Genomic DNA, 13,864 nt, shown 5'->3' with positions numbered 1-13,864 from the left:
TTGCGTTCCATTGTGGTGTTGAATTCAACATTGTGTTGTAGGCGTAGTAATGTGGGGGGAGTATCTGATCCCCATGAGGAGGCGATTAAGGTTCTTGCTGTGCACAGCAGTTGGGAGATTAATACCCACTTAGGTGGTGGGAAATTTTCTAGTCCTATGTGTAGTAAAGCAAGTTGGGGGGTTATTTTAAAGGAGGGGTTTGTGTTGATTTGAATAGTTTTGGATACATAGTTCCAAAGAGGTTTGAGTTTTGGGCATTCCCAGAATATGTGGAGCATAGTTCCAACTTGTGAGCAATTTCGCCAGCAAAGATTGGAGTTTGAAGGCGAGAAATTGGCTAGTTTTCTGGGGGTGTAGTACCATTTTAGTAGGATTTTATGGTAGGTTTCCCAGTGGGCCATGCACTTAGAGTATTTACATATGTTGTTAGAAGCTCTTATTAATTGGTGGACCTGTATGTTTTCCTGGAGGTCATTCGTCCAGGTTGCGCAATATTTATTTAGGAGTTTATCTGAGTTTGAGGTTAAAATTTTGTACCAAAAACGGATACCCCCAGAAGTGGAACATGGATTGTTGAGATACTTGTATATTGAGCTCGGGATCTGTGGGATGGTTAGGTTAGAGTATTTTATTGCATGTCGTATCTTATAGTAGGTATAGCATTGGGATTGAGGTAGGTTGTATCTGTTTTGTAAGGTTTCGAAAGGAAGAATTTGATCTTGATTATATAAATCATTGATGTTATTGATACCTCTATCTTGCCAGAGTTTGATGTTAATATCTGGAACAGTTGAAAGAAGGGTTTCTAAGGGGATCAAGATGGTGGTGGTATCGTTTTTGGGCATTGGAGAGAGAATAGATTTGACCATGCTTGCTTAGAAGCTTGGATGGTAGGATATTGTGATTGAGGAGGGGAGAGTTTCATCATGAGTTGGCATATCATGTTTTTGGTACCTTGTTCTAGAAGGTCATTTTCTATATTTAGCCATAGTTTGTTTTCTGCGTGGGACCACCAGGGTCTTGAGACATCTAGAATGGAGGCAAGGTAGTAAGAGTGTAAACATGGCAGTCCAATACCTCCTAGTTGTTTGGGTATGGTTAGGGTTGGGTGCGAGATTCTATGTTTCTTGTAGTTCCATATGAAGGCTGAGATTGTGGCTTGTAGTTTGGAGAAGTAGGATTTAGAAATTGGTATATTTATGGTCCTAAATAAATATAGAATTTTTGGTAGAATTTGCATTTTATATGCTGAGACTCTACCTAGCCAGGAGAGTGTAATTTTAGATATGAGTTGGAGTTCTTCGGTGATCTGTTTGAGGAGTGGGGGGAAATTTAGAGTAAAAAGATCCTCAGTTTTTGCTGGGAGGTTAATGCCGAGGTATGGGATAGACTTAGTGGCTGACTCAGTCCTGACTCAGACAGGAAGTGACTACAGTGTGACCCTCACTGATAAGAAATTCCAACTATAAAACACTTTCCTAGCAGAAAATGGCTTCTGAGAGCAAGAAAGAGGTAAAAAAGGGGAATTTCTTATCAGTGAGGGTCACACTGTAGTCACTTCCTGTCTGAGTCAGGACTGAGTCAGCCACTTACATACCTGATATTTAACTCTTTCAGGCAGAGAAAGAAAAAAAGGAACACAGCATAGTTATCTGTGTGCTAGGCACTGTACATACACATGTGTCACATTTCAGTTGGGGTATCCTGTAAAGGACAACTGAAGTGAGAAGAATATGGAGGCTTACATATGTATTTCCTTTTAAACAATACCGGTTGCCTGGAAGAACCAATAACCTATGTAGCTGCAGTAGTGTCTGAATAACACCAAAAACAAGCATGCAGCTAATATTGTCAGATCTGACAACAATGTCAGAAACATCTGATCTGCTGCATGCTAGTTCAGGGTCAATGTCTAAATGTATTAGAGGCAGAAGATCAGCTGGATGCCAGGCAACTGGTATTGCTTGAAAAAAAAATAAAAAAAAATGTGGTAGCCTCCATATACCTCTTCCTTCAGTTGTCCTTTAACCTCCCCGGCGTTCTATTGAGATCGCCAGGGCAGCTGCGGGAGGGTTTTTTTTTTATAAAAATAAAATCTATTTCATGCAGCCAACTGAAAGTTGGCTGCATGAAAGCCCACTAGAGGGCGCTCCGGAGGTGTTCTTCTGATCGCCTCTGGCAAGCATAAGTAACAAGGAAGGCTGCAATGAGCGGCCTTCCTGACGTCAGCCGCCTCCGATCCAGCCCTTAGCGCTGGCCGGAACTGATTGGTCCGGCTGCGCAGGGCTCGGGCGGCTGGGGGGGACCCTCTTTCGCCGCTGCTCGCGGCGGATCGCCGCAGAGCGGCGGCGATCAGGCAGCACACGCGGCTGGCAAAGTGCCGGCTGCGTGTGCTGCTTTTTATTTGATAAAAATCGGCCCAGCAGGGCCTGAGCGGCAGCCTCCGGCGGTGATGGACGAGCTGAGCTCGTCCATACCGCTCAGGAGGTTAATAGTTTTAATAGTTCCCCTTACACATTTTGTTTTCCCCAACCATTTCAGTCAACACAGACCTTGGCCATTTGCAAGGATAACAACCAGAACATATGTCATTGGTATTCATGAGTACTTTATTACTGAAGCTGCACCTGCACAGCAACAATACTTATGACCTAAAAGCGCTTAGCAAGCTGCACTACAGCTCACTACTCTTTGGTGGTTGGCTCAATCAGGTGTGAGCATGTGACATCACGAGATAAATAAAAGAAACCAGAGCAGTGGCGTAGCTAATGGGGCTTGAGGCCCCAGTGTGAGTTTTACATAGGGCCCAGAACACTCAATTGTTATGGAGCCCCAAAACCTACCAAGGACAGCTGCAGTGACAAACCGGTTTATTTAGAGTAAGGAAACCGTTGGTTAAAGAGCAACTGTCATGCTGCAAAAGCTAATTTAAACCTCTATTCTCCTGTGTTAAACAGTTTAGAAGGAAGCCAAAAAGGCAATACTGAAGTTAAAAATCTCACTTACTTTGATGTTTGCTGAACAGCAAGGCTCGTTATTCCCAAGCTCCTAAGGAGGCCGGCAGGACGCATAACAGATACTGCAAAGCATTCTGGGGCGGCTTCTTCTCCCCAGTGCACTCCCTTGGTCCTCTCCTTCATTTCCCTATCCCGCCCTAAGGCTGCTTTCACAGTGAGAAGTTACAGGTTCATGTTACCGCAGCTTGTAACGCAGCCCAGAACTCACAGCACTGAAAAATCAATGTGCTGTTCACAGGGCACATGTTCCGTTATAGTATACTGCAGGAGTCCGCTATTGTTCCAAGCCACATGGCTAATTAATGTTCACTGCACAGTAGTGTTGTCCAGATCAGAAACCATTAGGATCTTTGATCCTGATCTTTTTTGTGAGTCGAATCATCAGGAAGCAGGGTAAGGGAGGATATGACATCACAATTGGCTTCATACAAGACAGACAAACATGGAACCTGCCATGAGCTCTCAGGAGCATCATTCTCTGCAAATACTATATAAAAAGTCTGTGAAATCCAAACATGGACAGTGATGTAATGTAAGTACAGCCAATATTTAGCTACTGATATAGGTGTTGTTTTTTTTTTCTCTGAGACCCTATACCTAACAGCTCCTCTTTAAGGATTACTACTATGCAATGTACATATAGAGGTGTTCATTACCAGCATAGCACCAATGCAAAGGTAATAAGATGGATAAAGGAGGGCCCCTAGTGGGCCCCTGTGCAGTCACAACCTCTGCATCCCTTTTTGCTACGCCACTGTACCAGAGTATATTTTTTAGCATCCCAACAGTACAAAAGAAAACCATGTGCCCTGTAGGTGAGGAGATGGGCTTATGGTCACAGGAAGTAGATGGTGGGCAGATGTAAAACTTCAGTCTGCTAACAGGAAGCTGGAAACACAGCTGGCCTGAAGCTACAAGTTTTCTTTTTAACTGGAGAAGTTCAGCTCCAACAGGTAATATTTATAATTTACTATACTAAATGTGGCTGCTTTGATTATTCGCGTTGTTCGGTATTACGTTAAAGGGAACCTAAACTGAGAGGGATATGGATGTTTCCTTTTAAACAATACCAGTTGCCTGGCAGTCCTGCTGATCTCTGAGGTTGCAGTTGTTGCTGACTCACACACCTGAAACAAGCATGCAGCTAATCCAGTCTGACATCAGTCAGAGCACCTGATCTGCATGCTTGTTTAGGGGCTGAGGTTAAAAGTATTAGAGACACAGGATCAGCAGGAGAGTCAAGCAACTGGTATTGTTTTAAAAGGAAAAATTCATATCCTTCATATCCTTCTCAGTTTAGGTTCCCTTTAAATTGAACTTTTAGTATTTATGAAGGCAGCTTAAGCACTAGCCATCTAGTCAGACTGCTAGCCCACCAGAGTTTACTGCCAGGGTCTCTGGACAAGGATCAGTGCAAACCAGAGCATGACGACACACAGCAGGGATATTATAACTCAGCAAGCATTACCTGGGTAGGTCTAATGCTAGGTACACACCATACAATTTTCTGTTAGATTCTTCTGTTAGATTTACCCACAACATGGAAAAAAGCTATCTGGCAGGTAAATCTAAGAGAAAATCTAACAGAAAATTGTAATAGCATAAAGCCCAATCTACGCGATATGATTCTATTTACGATTCGATTACGATTCTATTTACGATTCGATTAGATTCAGTTCGATTTGCAATCGCAAAACAATGGCAAATAGAACTGCATCGAATCCCGATCGGCTATGTCGGATTTAATTGAATCGTAAATAGATTTGTAATCGAATCGTACAAAAAATCGTATCGTGTAGATTGGGCTTAGGAGATTGCAGCCAAAACTTTTTTCATTAAGAGATATTTTAAAAAGTAGGAACTTCTGTAACATTACAGCAAACTTATTTTTTTTCAGCTGTTTAGGTCTCAAGACTTTAGCTACACATTAATCCGTTGTGTATAGCAAGAAGCTCACAACTGCTTAGGTTTCTAACCGCTTTATATAACAAAAGTTTGCCCACATCTCTTCTTACCTGCATGACCTTCTGTTGGATCTCATCGAGTTGTGTGCGCTTGCTGCGCTGTCTGCAAACCTCCTGGTAACGAGTGTATTGCTCTCGCAGGGAATCGAGAAGTTTAACTACCTGAGGCTGAGCCAAAAGCTCATCATCCATTGGAGACCATGAGACGCCTCCCTCTGATCCATTGAACCGCCGTTGCTGGAGCTCTGAAAGCAGCTCGTGGCCTAAACAGGAGATTTAAAACAGTATTGCAAAGTTTCAAGTTAGCCAAGTAACAATAGCAATCTCTTTGTAAAACTGCTGATTTTCCAGTCACAAGGACTTTGTTGTGATAATGTAAATCATCAAGTGCTGTTTTCACTATTGCAATTCAATTTCACCCCAAACGCATTTTTTTTTGTTTAGTCAATAAGCACTCAAAAAACATTTGTTTTACAAAAAAAAATCTGTAATTTGTGCTTTTCTAGTGATTATTCATTTTTCTCTTACTAAACCTACCAAAAAAATAAAAATCCCATAATGCAAAAGTGACCAGGAAATTAAAAAAAAATAAAAAAAAATAAACTGTATTTCTGGAAATAAAACTAAGGAAAAGCACAATAGTGCATTTTCATTAGAAAAAGCCTTTAAAGGGAATGTCCAGGATGTTTAAAAATCTACTTACCTGGGGCTTCCCTTCAACCCCTGACAGCTGTCCTGTGCCCTCGCCACAGCTCCGGTGGCTCCCAGTCCCCTCCGGTGCAGATGCCGACCTCGTGAGGTCGGCATCTTCTTGCACTTTAGCATGCGGCTCACAGAGTTGCACTGATGTCATCCGGACTGTACTGTGCAGGCGCAGAACTACTGTGCAGTACATTCCGGATTACGTCAGTACGACCATGAGAGCCGCACACTGGAGCGCAAGTAGGCCTCTTGTACCAGAGGGGACCCTGAGCCAGCGGCGGGGATCGGAGCTGCAGCAATGGCACAGGACGGCTACAAGGGGCTGGAGGAAGCCCAAGGTAAGTTGTCTTGTTTTTTTAACCACCTCGGACATTACTTTTAAACATGCCAATATGAAGGATAATGAAAGGTGTCACTAATTATCTTATCTAATTATCTAATTATAAAAAAACACAGTGAGAGATTTTGCCCTCCTGCACATATTCTCCTTCTTACATTTGGGGTAATGTTTTTATTGCTTGGTTGGATGTTTGTTGAACAATATAAGAACAAAGTCTTAGGGCTTGTTTCCACTGTTGCGACGCGATTTCGGCCGCATTCCGACGCTTGTAAAAACGCATGCGGATGCGTTTCCACATGCGTTTTTACCCGCGATTTCGCATGGCAGGGTGCCATGCGAAATTAACCATGACACTGCCAGGGCTAAATAAAATTGAAAAAGGTGCGAAATCGCACGCGAAATCGCGGGTAAAAACGCATGTAACAAACGCATGCGTTTTTACTATTAAATACATTAGCGGCGAATCGCACGGATTCCCGACGCAGGCGAAATCGTTGGCTCTTTTGTGCGTTTTTTTCACGCTGAAAAAAACGCACCTCAACAACGCTACAGTGGAAACAGGCCCATCCACTTGTATTACATGTGCGGATCTGCATGCGTTGGACGCATGCAGATTCGCGATAGTGGAAACGAGCCCTTAGGCCTGAGTCACACTGCAAGAGCGTTTTAGTGCTAGTGATTGGAAAAGCTCTTGCTAATGCAATGCTGAGGGTGATTTTTATAAAATCACGTTGCTCAAGTGAGAACAGACATAGTATTACATTAGCAAGAGCTTTTAAAATCCCAAGCACTTAGTAAAAGCTCTTGCAGTGTGAGCAGCCTTTAAAGTGTGTACCACGGTTGCTCTTCTGTTTTGAATTACTTTTTAGTCTAAATTGGTCTGTTTGGCTTTCTGGGGCAATGGTCATCCTGCCTGAAAACAGTTTGTGATAGGTAACAACCGCACAGTACTTTTTCTCTGTAAAGTACACCGGTCATCTTTTAGTATCAATAATTTAAATCCTACATATGAAAATAAAGTAATCAATCAAAAAATATCTGACTGGGCTGATGTCGGCTTGGCTGAGCTACTGTATGTTGGTGCGGAGCTGAGTATAGAGAAAAAAATATGGATATTGGCAAAAAGCACACAGCCAGAGGAGTCCACTCATGCTAGGCCACCGACTTATTTAGAAAGTATTATTGCAGATAACCAGCCTTACAACCAGGCAAACATCTTCTAGGAGAACACATGTATTACAGCGCAGGAGATTTCGGCGCAGGCGACACCACCATAGACCGTAATGGCTATGGGGGCGCACAGTGATCAACTTCGGCGCTGTCAGAAGACAGAGCTGAAGTTACTCTTAAAACACTGTAATTTGGTCGCCAGCAATAGCTGGTAGCCGAATTACATAATTCCCCACAATACACGTGGACCTGGAGGTGGAATAGTAATTAAGAACGCAGGGACTTGTGCAGGAGCAGGGTAAGCTGTATATCGGCTGTATCCTGAACCCATGTCTCCCGATTTAATTCGTACACCTTCTAAAGCGTTAGAAAATGGCTCACCACACTTCCTTCCCCAATCAAATTCCTTGTAATTGATACAATAGTCTGGCTTAGCATCATAAAGCTTAACCAGTATGTAAAAACTACAGAGCCCACAACAGGTGTCTTTTCCTATTTTCCTGTGATACCAAAGGCACTCTTGATGGTCTCCTGCTGCTAAAGCCCATCCTTTGCTAAGTCCGTCTTGTTGTGCGTTGGGATTTTCTTTGTGATGCATCTGCATTGAATTCAGATGTAATTTGTTGTGTTGTTGCCCTTCTGTTGCTGTGGACTATGTGTTTTTTGACCAGAATAGTACTTATCGCTTTAGGTTTTTTATTTTCCTCAGCTGCCACCCTCTTAACACTTGAGATACTGTTGGGCAAGAAAATCCTACAAGAGTTGGGGTTTCAGAGATGCTACCACCAGCTCTTCTTGCACAGACGATCATCCCTAGTTCAAAGTCTTTCGTCTTACCCATTTTGACATTAATTTCCAACAACGTTGTCTGAAGCTGACCGTTCCTTATATAAGCCACTTTGCATTGTTACATCACTCTACATCACTTTTGGGCTGGTTTACCGACCGTACTTTCAAATGAGGGGTGTCTCTAATTTTTTGTCCACTCAGTGAATAGTCTTAAAAGAAATAACAGTATAAAGTATATTTTTAGTTTGTAAATATAGTTTCCAAAAATGGATTAACATCATGGATTATTAAACAAATGTTAAAAGCTCTAATCTAGCGCATATCCCAGGAATTACTGAGCCATGACTAGGAGCGTTCTAGAAGGGGATTACTCAGTGCTTTGGGGTGTTACACTCAGCGTGAGGCACTCAAAGAAGCGTTTCAAGTGGAAATAAACTCCGGGGCCTGCCTGGCTGGCCAGGACCTACACGATACGCTTCAATAAAGAAAAACCCAAAAGGGATTTGCAGATACTTCAGAGGAACAAAATATAAAGGGTCACCAGTGCCAGAAGAATTTATTGACCACTTGATACACTTGTTATTTGATATGATCTGTACACCTTGAAGAGGAGCTCATGCTGCAACTGTATCAACTCTGTATATAAAATTATATAAAACTGATAAGTTATTTCAGACACAACCGTACTGCCACCTCTCTGGAGATAAGTGGAACAGAAGTTTCTGTTCTCTAATCCGAGGATCTTAATGTGCCGTGAAAATCATTATTGACCTCCTATTCAGTCTGAATTACTGTGAAGATGAGGTTTAAAAATGATCATCCCCTGAGTTAATTAAAAAGCTCCCTTTAATTTCAGTGACCAGCAATTATCTCCAGTGCTCTCTGATTGAAAATTCAAAGTCATTATTTTGCTCATAGGTAGCCGGTATGCCTGCTCTGTAAATATGACTTTGATCTATGTAACTATGGGTTTGATTTACAAGTCGTCTCTGGGCCACAGAACATCCTGTGAAGCTAGTCTGGATTTCTAAAATTATTATTTAACAAGTGGAGTTGGTCCATGAGATGTGAAGAACTTTGGGTTGTTGCAAATATTAGGTTAAATTTTATGTTAATGTCTGCAGCTTGGAAATGAAGCAATCAACTACAGTAGGTGATCATTTTAATGGTCCAATAATCAGCATAAATCAGACGGACAGAACATTTATAATGTGCTTTTCTACTGGCGAACGCAAAGCGCCAGAGCTGCAGTCACAAGGGCATGGTCTATAGGCAGTTGCAGTGTTAGGGAGTCTTGCCCAAGGTCTCCTCACTGAATAGGTGCTAACTTACTGCACAAGAAGAGCAGGGATTCAGACCCTGGTCTCCTGTGTCAGAGGCAGAGCCCTTTACAATTACACTATCCAGCCACCAGCTGGCAGTGTTCAAGACTTTTGTTTATCTAGGCTTGCTTGGCCAAACTACGGTAAATGTATGTATGCATAGTAAAAGTGTTTGCGAGTCTTAAAATAGTTTTTTTTTCTTTTAGTGAGAAGCTGTGATGTCAGAGACACAAGCAACGTTCATGTTGTCGGAGTTACGGGCAGTCAAAGTTTTTGTTCGTCCATGGAAATTCAGCAAAGGACATTTCCACTGAGATGTCACAAACACTGAGGGAGAAGTGTCCTTCCTGCAGCACTTGCAGACTGGGTGCCTCCAACCTCAACTGACCCGGCAAACTGCAATGTCCATGAGCAGATTAATAAGGACTAGTGTATATCCACAAAAAAGATAGCCCAGGAACTGGACATCTCCTGGGAGTGTGTTGGGTTTGTTATCACCACTATCTGAAATATGTGCTTTCAAATTGTGTGCCAAAATGTTTGAACTGTGATCAGATGAAGGAACAAGTTGAAGCATCCAAAGCAGTTTTGTCCCATTTTGAAGCTGTACAGGATTTGTGGCTAGGTTAGTGACTGACGGATGCAATCTGGCTCCACCTATAATCCGGATACCCAGGAACAGTCAAAAGAATGGTGTCACAGTGGGTCCCCATAGCCGAAGAAGTTCTGAACCCAGGAATCTGAAGAAAAGTAATGGCAGCCATTTTCTGGGACAGAGACAGTATTCTGTTGGTGGACTACCTACCTCGTGGCTCTAGTATCACCGAACAGTATTATGCTAACCTCCTGGACCAGCTGCAGGAGGCAAGTAAGAAATGCAATGAAAAGTTGACCCCCAGGATCCTTTTTTTGAAGGAGAATACATGGCCAACATTGTGGCTGCCAAATTGAAGACCCTGGGTTACCAATTGGTCCACCCCCATCACATGACCACTGTGTTTGTAGAATAATAAAAAAAAAGAAAGAAGACACACCCTGTTCTCTCCCAAGGCTTCAGTCCAATTGCACTTTATATAAACAGTGATAGAAACAAAACCAGCGATCTTCGGATAAAGTGTCAGTCCGGCAAAATGCAGATCCCTTATATAAAAGTGGTAACTTTTAACATGACACTATCTTTATACGTAAGTCACATTGTTTGTATGAGTGTCAGTGTGCAAAGGATTATTGGAAATATATTGCACTTTGCCTAAGGTCACAGTAGTGTTGATCTGCACATGGAAAAGGTACTTTCCAGCATGGGAAATAATTGTCAGTGCAAGCTAGTTTATCTAGAGTCCAGTAAGACTTTTATATGAATACTGAAGCACTAAGCAAGTAGTGCAACTTTTAAAGTGCTGTTAAGAAACACTCCTGGAAAGACTTTCTTAAATGGGATATTGATTGTCTCAGTGAAGGAATGAAGATCGATATCAAGCAGCGCACAGTTTTCTAGTTAATGTATGGTCTTTCCAGTTTACTTTAAACGTCTCCAGATGTGAAGAGATGGTAACTTAAACAACTACAGTGAGGAATCAAAAGCTAAACTGATAGGAAACAGAGTCCTGCTACTTCTAATCATAAAAGCAACTTGTCTGCTCTATGATCCGGAGTGTTTTATTTCATAACATATGACAGTGAAGAGCAGATGGAAATAAGGCTAGTCTCTGCACTACAGAAAAGAAAAAAGGACTATTCATTTCCTATGCAGCTGGTTATACAGATGCTCAATGGGGATAATGTCATGTAAACAAAATAGAGGGTAGAAAAAAATATTCCAGTTCCACCCGCCCCCGCATGTATTACAGTATATACTCAAGTAAAAGTTATTAAACTACAAACCCAATCCCCCCAGCTCCGCAGTCACTTTTATACCACATTTGATATTTGCTCCACCAGCACCCACTGACCTCTCCTACCCTCCACCAGCACTCCGTGACCTCTCATCTTCCACCAGCACCCACTGACCTCTCCTACCCTCCACCAGCACTCCGTGACCTCTCCCATCTTCCACCAGCACCCACTGACCTCTCCTACCCTCCACCAGCACTCCGTGACCTCTCCCATCTTCCACCAGCACCCACTGACCTCTCCTACCCTCCACCAGCACTCCGTGACCTCTCCCATCTTCCACCAGCACCCACTGACCTCTCCTACCCTCCACCAGCACTCCGTGACCTCTGCCATTTTCCACCAGCACCCACTGACCTCTCCTACCCTCCACCAGCACTCCGTGACCTCTCCCATCTTCCACCAGCACCCACTGACCTCTCGCACCACCCAACAGCAACCAGTGACCTCTCCCCTTCCATGTTACTTACTATTATCAGAGAAGCTTACACTCTAATCCTACCACAGTCATAGTCTACTGTCCTACCATATTATATATTTATATAGAGCGGACATCTTCTGCAGCACTTTAAAGAGTACTTTGTAATGTCACTGGATGCTCTCAGATGAGCTCAAAATCGAATCCTACCACAGTCATAGTCTAATGTCCTATTATATTATTACGGAAGGTAATTTTTGTCTGCATTTCATGCGTTGGAGAGAATGTTTGCTGCATGTCTTATTTGATGGTCATAATGGCTGCATTTGACACTTTAGGATTATTGTTGCAACACTTGACATTTTGGGGATCATGATTACTAAATAGTATGCTAATATGGCAACAACCCCCCAAAAAATGTCAGGAACATTGATATATTGTGCTGGCTTCATAATTAGTTGCCTTAAATTTTCATAGCAATCCTCAGATTTTAGTCCATATCGACATGATAGCATCATGATTTTTTTTTGCAGCTTTATCATCTGCACATCCATATCCATGTTGCTCCTGTTCCACCACATCATGGAGGAAGTGTATGTAGATTGATTCCTGGTGGTTACTGAGTGCTTCCTGGCTTGCCAGACGAGTATACTTTATGTGGACCTGTCAATATTGTCTTGTGATATGAGAAGGGTGACCTGATAACATTCCCGATGAGACGCTACTATTTCCTGTGTGATTGTTGCAACCTTATAACTTGGGTTGACAACTTCTGGTAAGTCTCCAGTTATTCAGATTGTTGGCAGCACCGTATCAAGCACTGGGTGCCCAAGAATACTACTGTGCTGTTTTTTACTGATTCTAACACTGACAAAAAGTACTTGTTTATTCTGGCTGTGATTTTGTTAATTGTGAAAGCGTGCTCTTGGTGAACTTTGATTGTGCTCATACAAATGAACAAACTAGATTTTAAATATTTGGAAAACTATGCGACAATTTTTTCCATAATTGAATGAATTCTTATGTAGCATCAACTTTATATCATTATAGAGAGTGAGAATTGTTAGGTGAAAAACTAGTGAAGGCTTAACAGAGCATCAGTAGAATAGTACATATTTCACAACTGGAGATATTCAAAGGAGATACAGTAAATTACTTACAGACCTTGATTGCTGCAAAGACAACCCCACTGTTTGGGCAGATGGAGAATCTGACCCCAGCTCCATTCAGGTACAAAATCTGCCATTTCCAATGGTGGAAGCCATCAAGACCTCCCACCTTAGAAGGAGGTCTTAATACCAGCAAACCTGGTTTAGAAGAACACAAAGGGATTGCTTCACTATAACAAATGGCATGCCTTATCAGAGTTAACATGCCTTTCAGAGTAGCATAGCGAGCGCTACGAACGTATGCCTGCTAATTGGCAATGACGAGAGCTCCACTTGTCCTACCCTGAGCCTCTGCGGGTCCAATCACTTTAAAGGACATTATCCCCGCACTTTAATTGGCCCAATAGACTGCCTGTCAAATGTCCTGTCAAGTGACAGGCAGCCTATTTGGCCAAACAAAGTGTGGGGATAACATCCTTGAAAGTGATTGGACCTGCAGGGGCTCAGGGCAGGACGAGTGGAGCTCTCATTGCCAATTAGCAGGCACAAGTTCGTAGTGCTCACTGTACTACTCCGATAAGGCACGCTAACTCTGATAAAACATGTTAACTCTGATAAGGCATGCTATTTGTTATAGTGAATCAACCCCAAAGTGTGTAAACAATTACAAATACTTAAAAGAGTATCACTTACCTTCTAAGAGCAGTTCCAGACAAGTTTTTTTAAGTAGTGTCCTCCCTTCCTCAGGTTTATTATATACTATTTATTATAGATTATATATTACAGGACACAAATTAACTGGATTGTCAATCAAGCATCAATATTTATCTCATTTTTTTTAATGGGTTACGTGAATCTTGCCATCATTTGTAATAGTTTTACACACTTTGGGCTTTTTGTACCAGTTGTTTCTTGATTTTTCTATAATCATCATCAAATGCTCTTAGAGTGATATTACTACCATCATAAATATGGTTTCATGACTTTTGAACAAGGTCGACAAGATGGCAAACTCTATGCTACAGCTCACATGAGACTAGAACACATCTTACCTGTCTGCAGCACAGTTTCAGGATCAACAGAGGGGAGGTAATTGAAATCCATTGACCTTAAAATAAAAAAAAATAAAATAAAAAAAGCACA

General features: G+C 42.1%; 1 protein-coding gene across 1 annotated transcript in view; it reads right to left on the bottom strand.

Annotated features, from left to right (window-relative positions):
• The window catches only part of SESTD1 (SEC14 and spectrin domain containing 1), a 203,110-nt gene that overhangs the window by 41,701 nt on the left and 147,545 nt on the right, over nt 1-13,864 (bottom strand). The window contains exons 8-9 of the mRNA XM_068245429.1: nt 13,774-13,829; nt 5,033-5,244 (exon numbers count right to left, since the gene is read on the bottom strand). Of these exons, the coding sequence (XP_068101530.1) occupies nt 5,033-5,244; nt 13,774-13,829 (268 nt within the window). The remainder of the gene's footprint in view (nt 1-5,032; nt 5,245-13,773; nt 13,830-13,864) is intronic.

This window comes from Hyperolius riggenbachi, chromosome 7, assembly GCF_040937935.1.
Source record: "Hyperolius riggenbachi isolate aHypRig1 chromosome 7, aHypRig1.pri, whole genome shotgun sequence".
In the NCBI taxonomy this organism is placed as follows: Eukaryota; Metazoa; Chordata; class Amphibia; order Anura; family Hyperoliidae; genus Hyperolius; species Hyperolius riggenbachi.
This window is presented reverse-complemented; position numbering and strand designations above follow the sequence as displayed.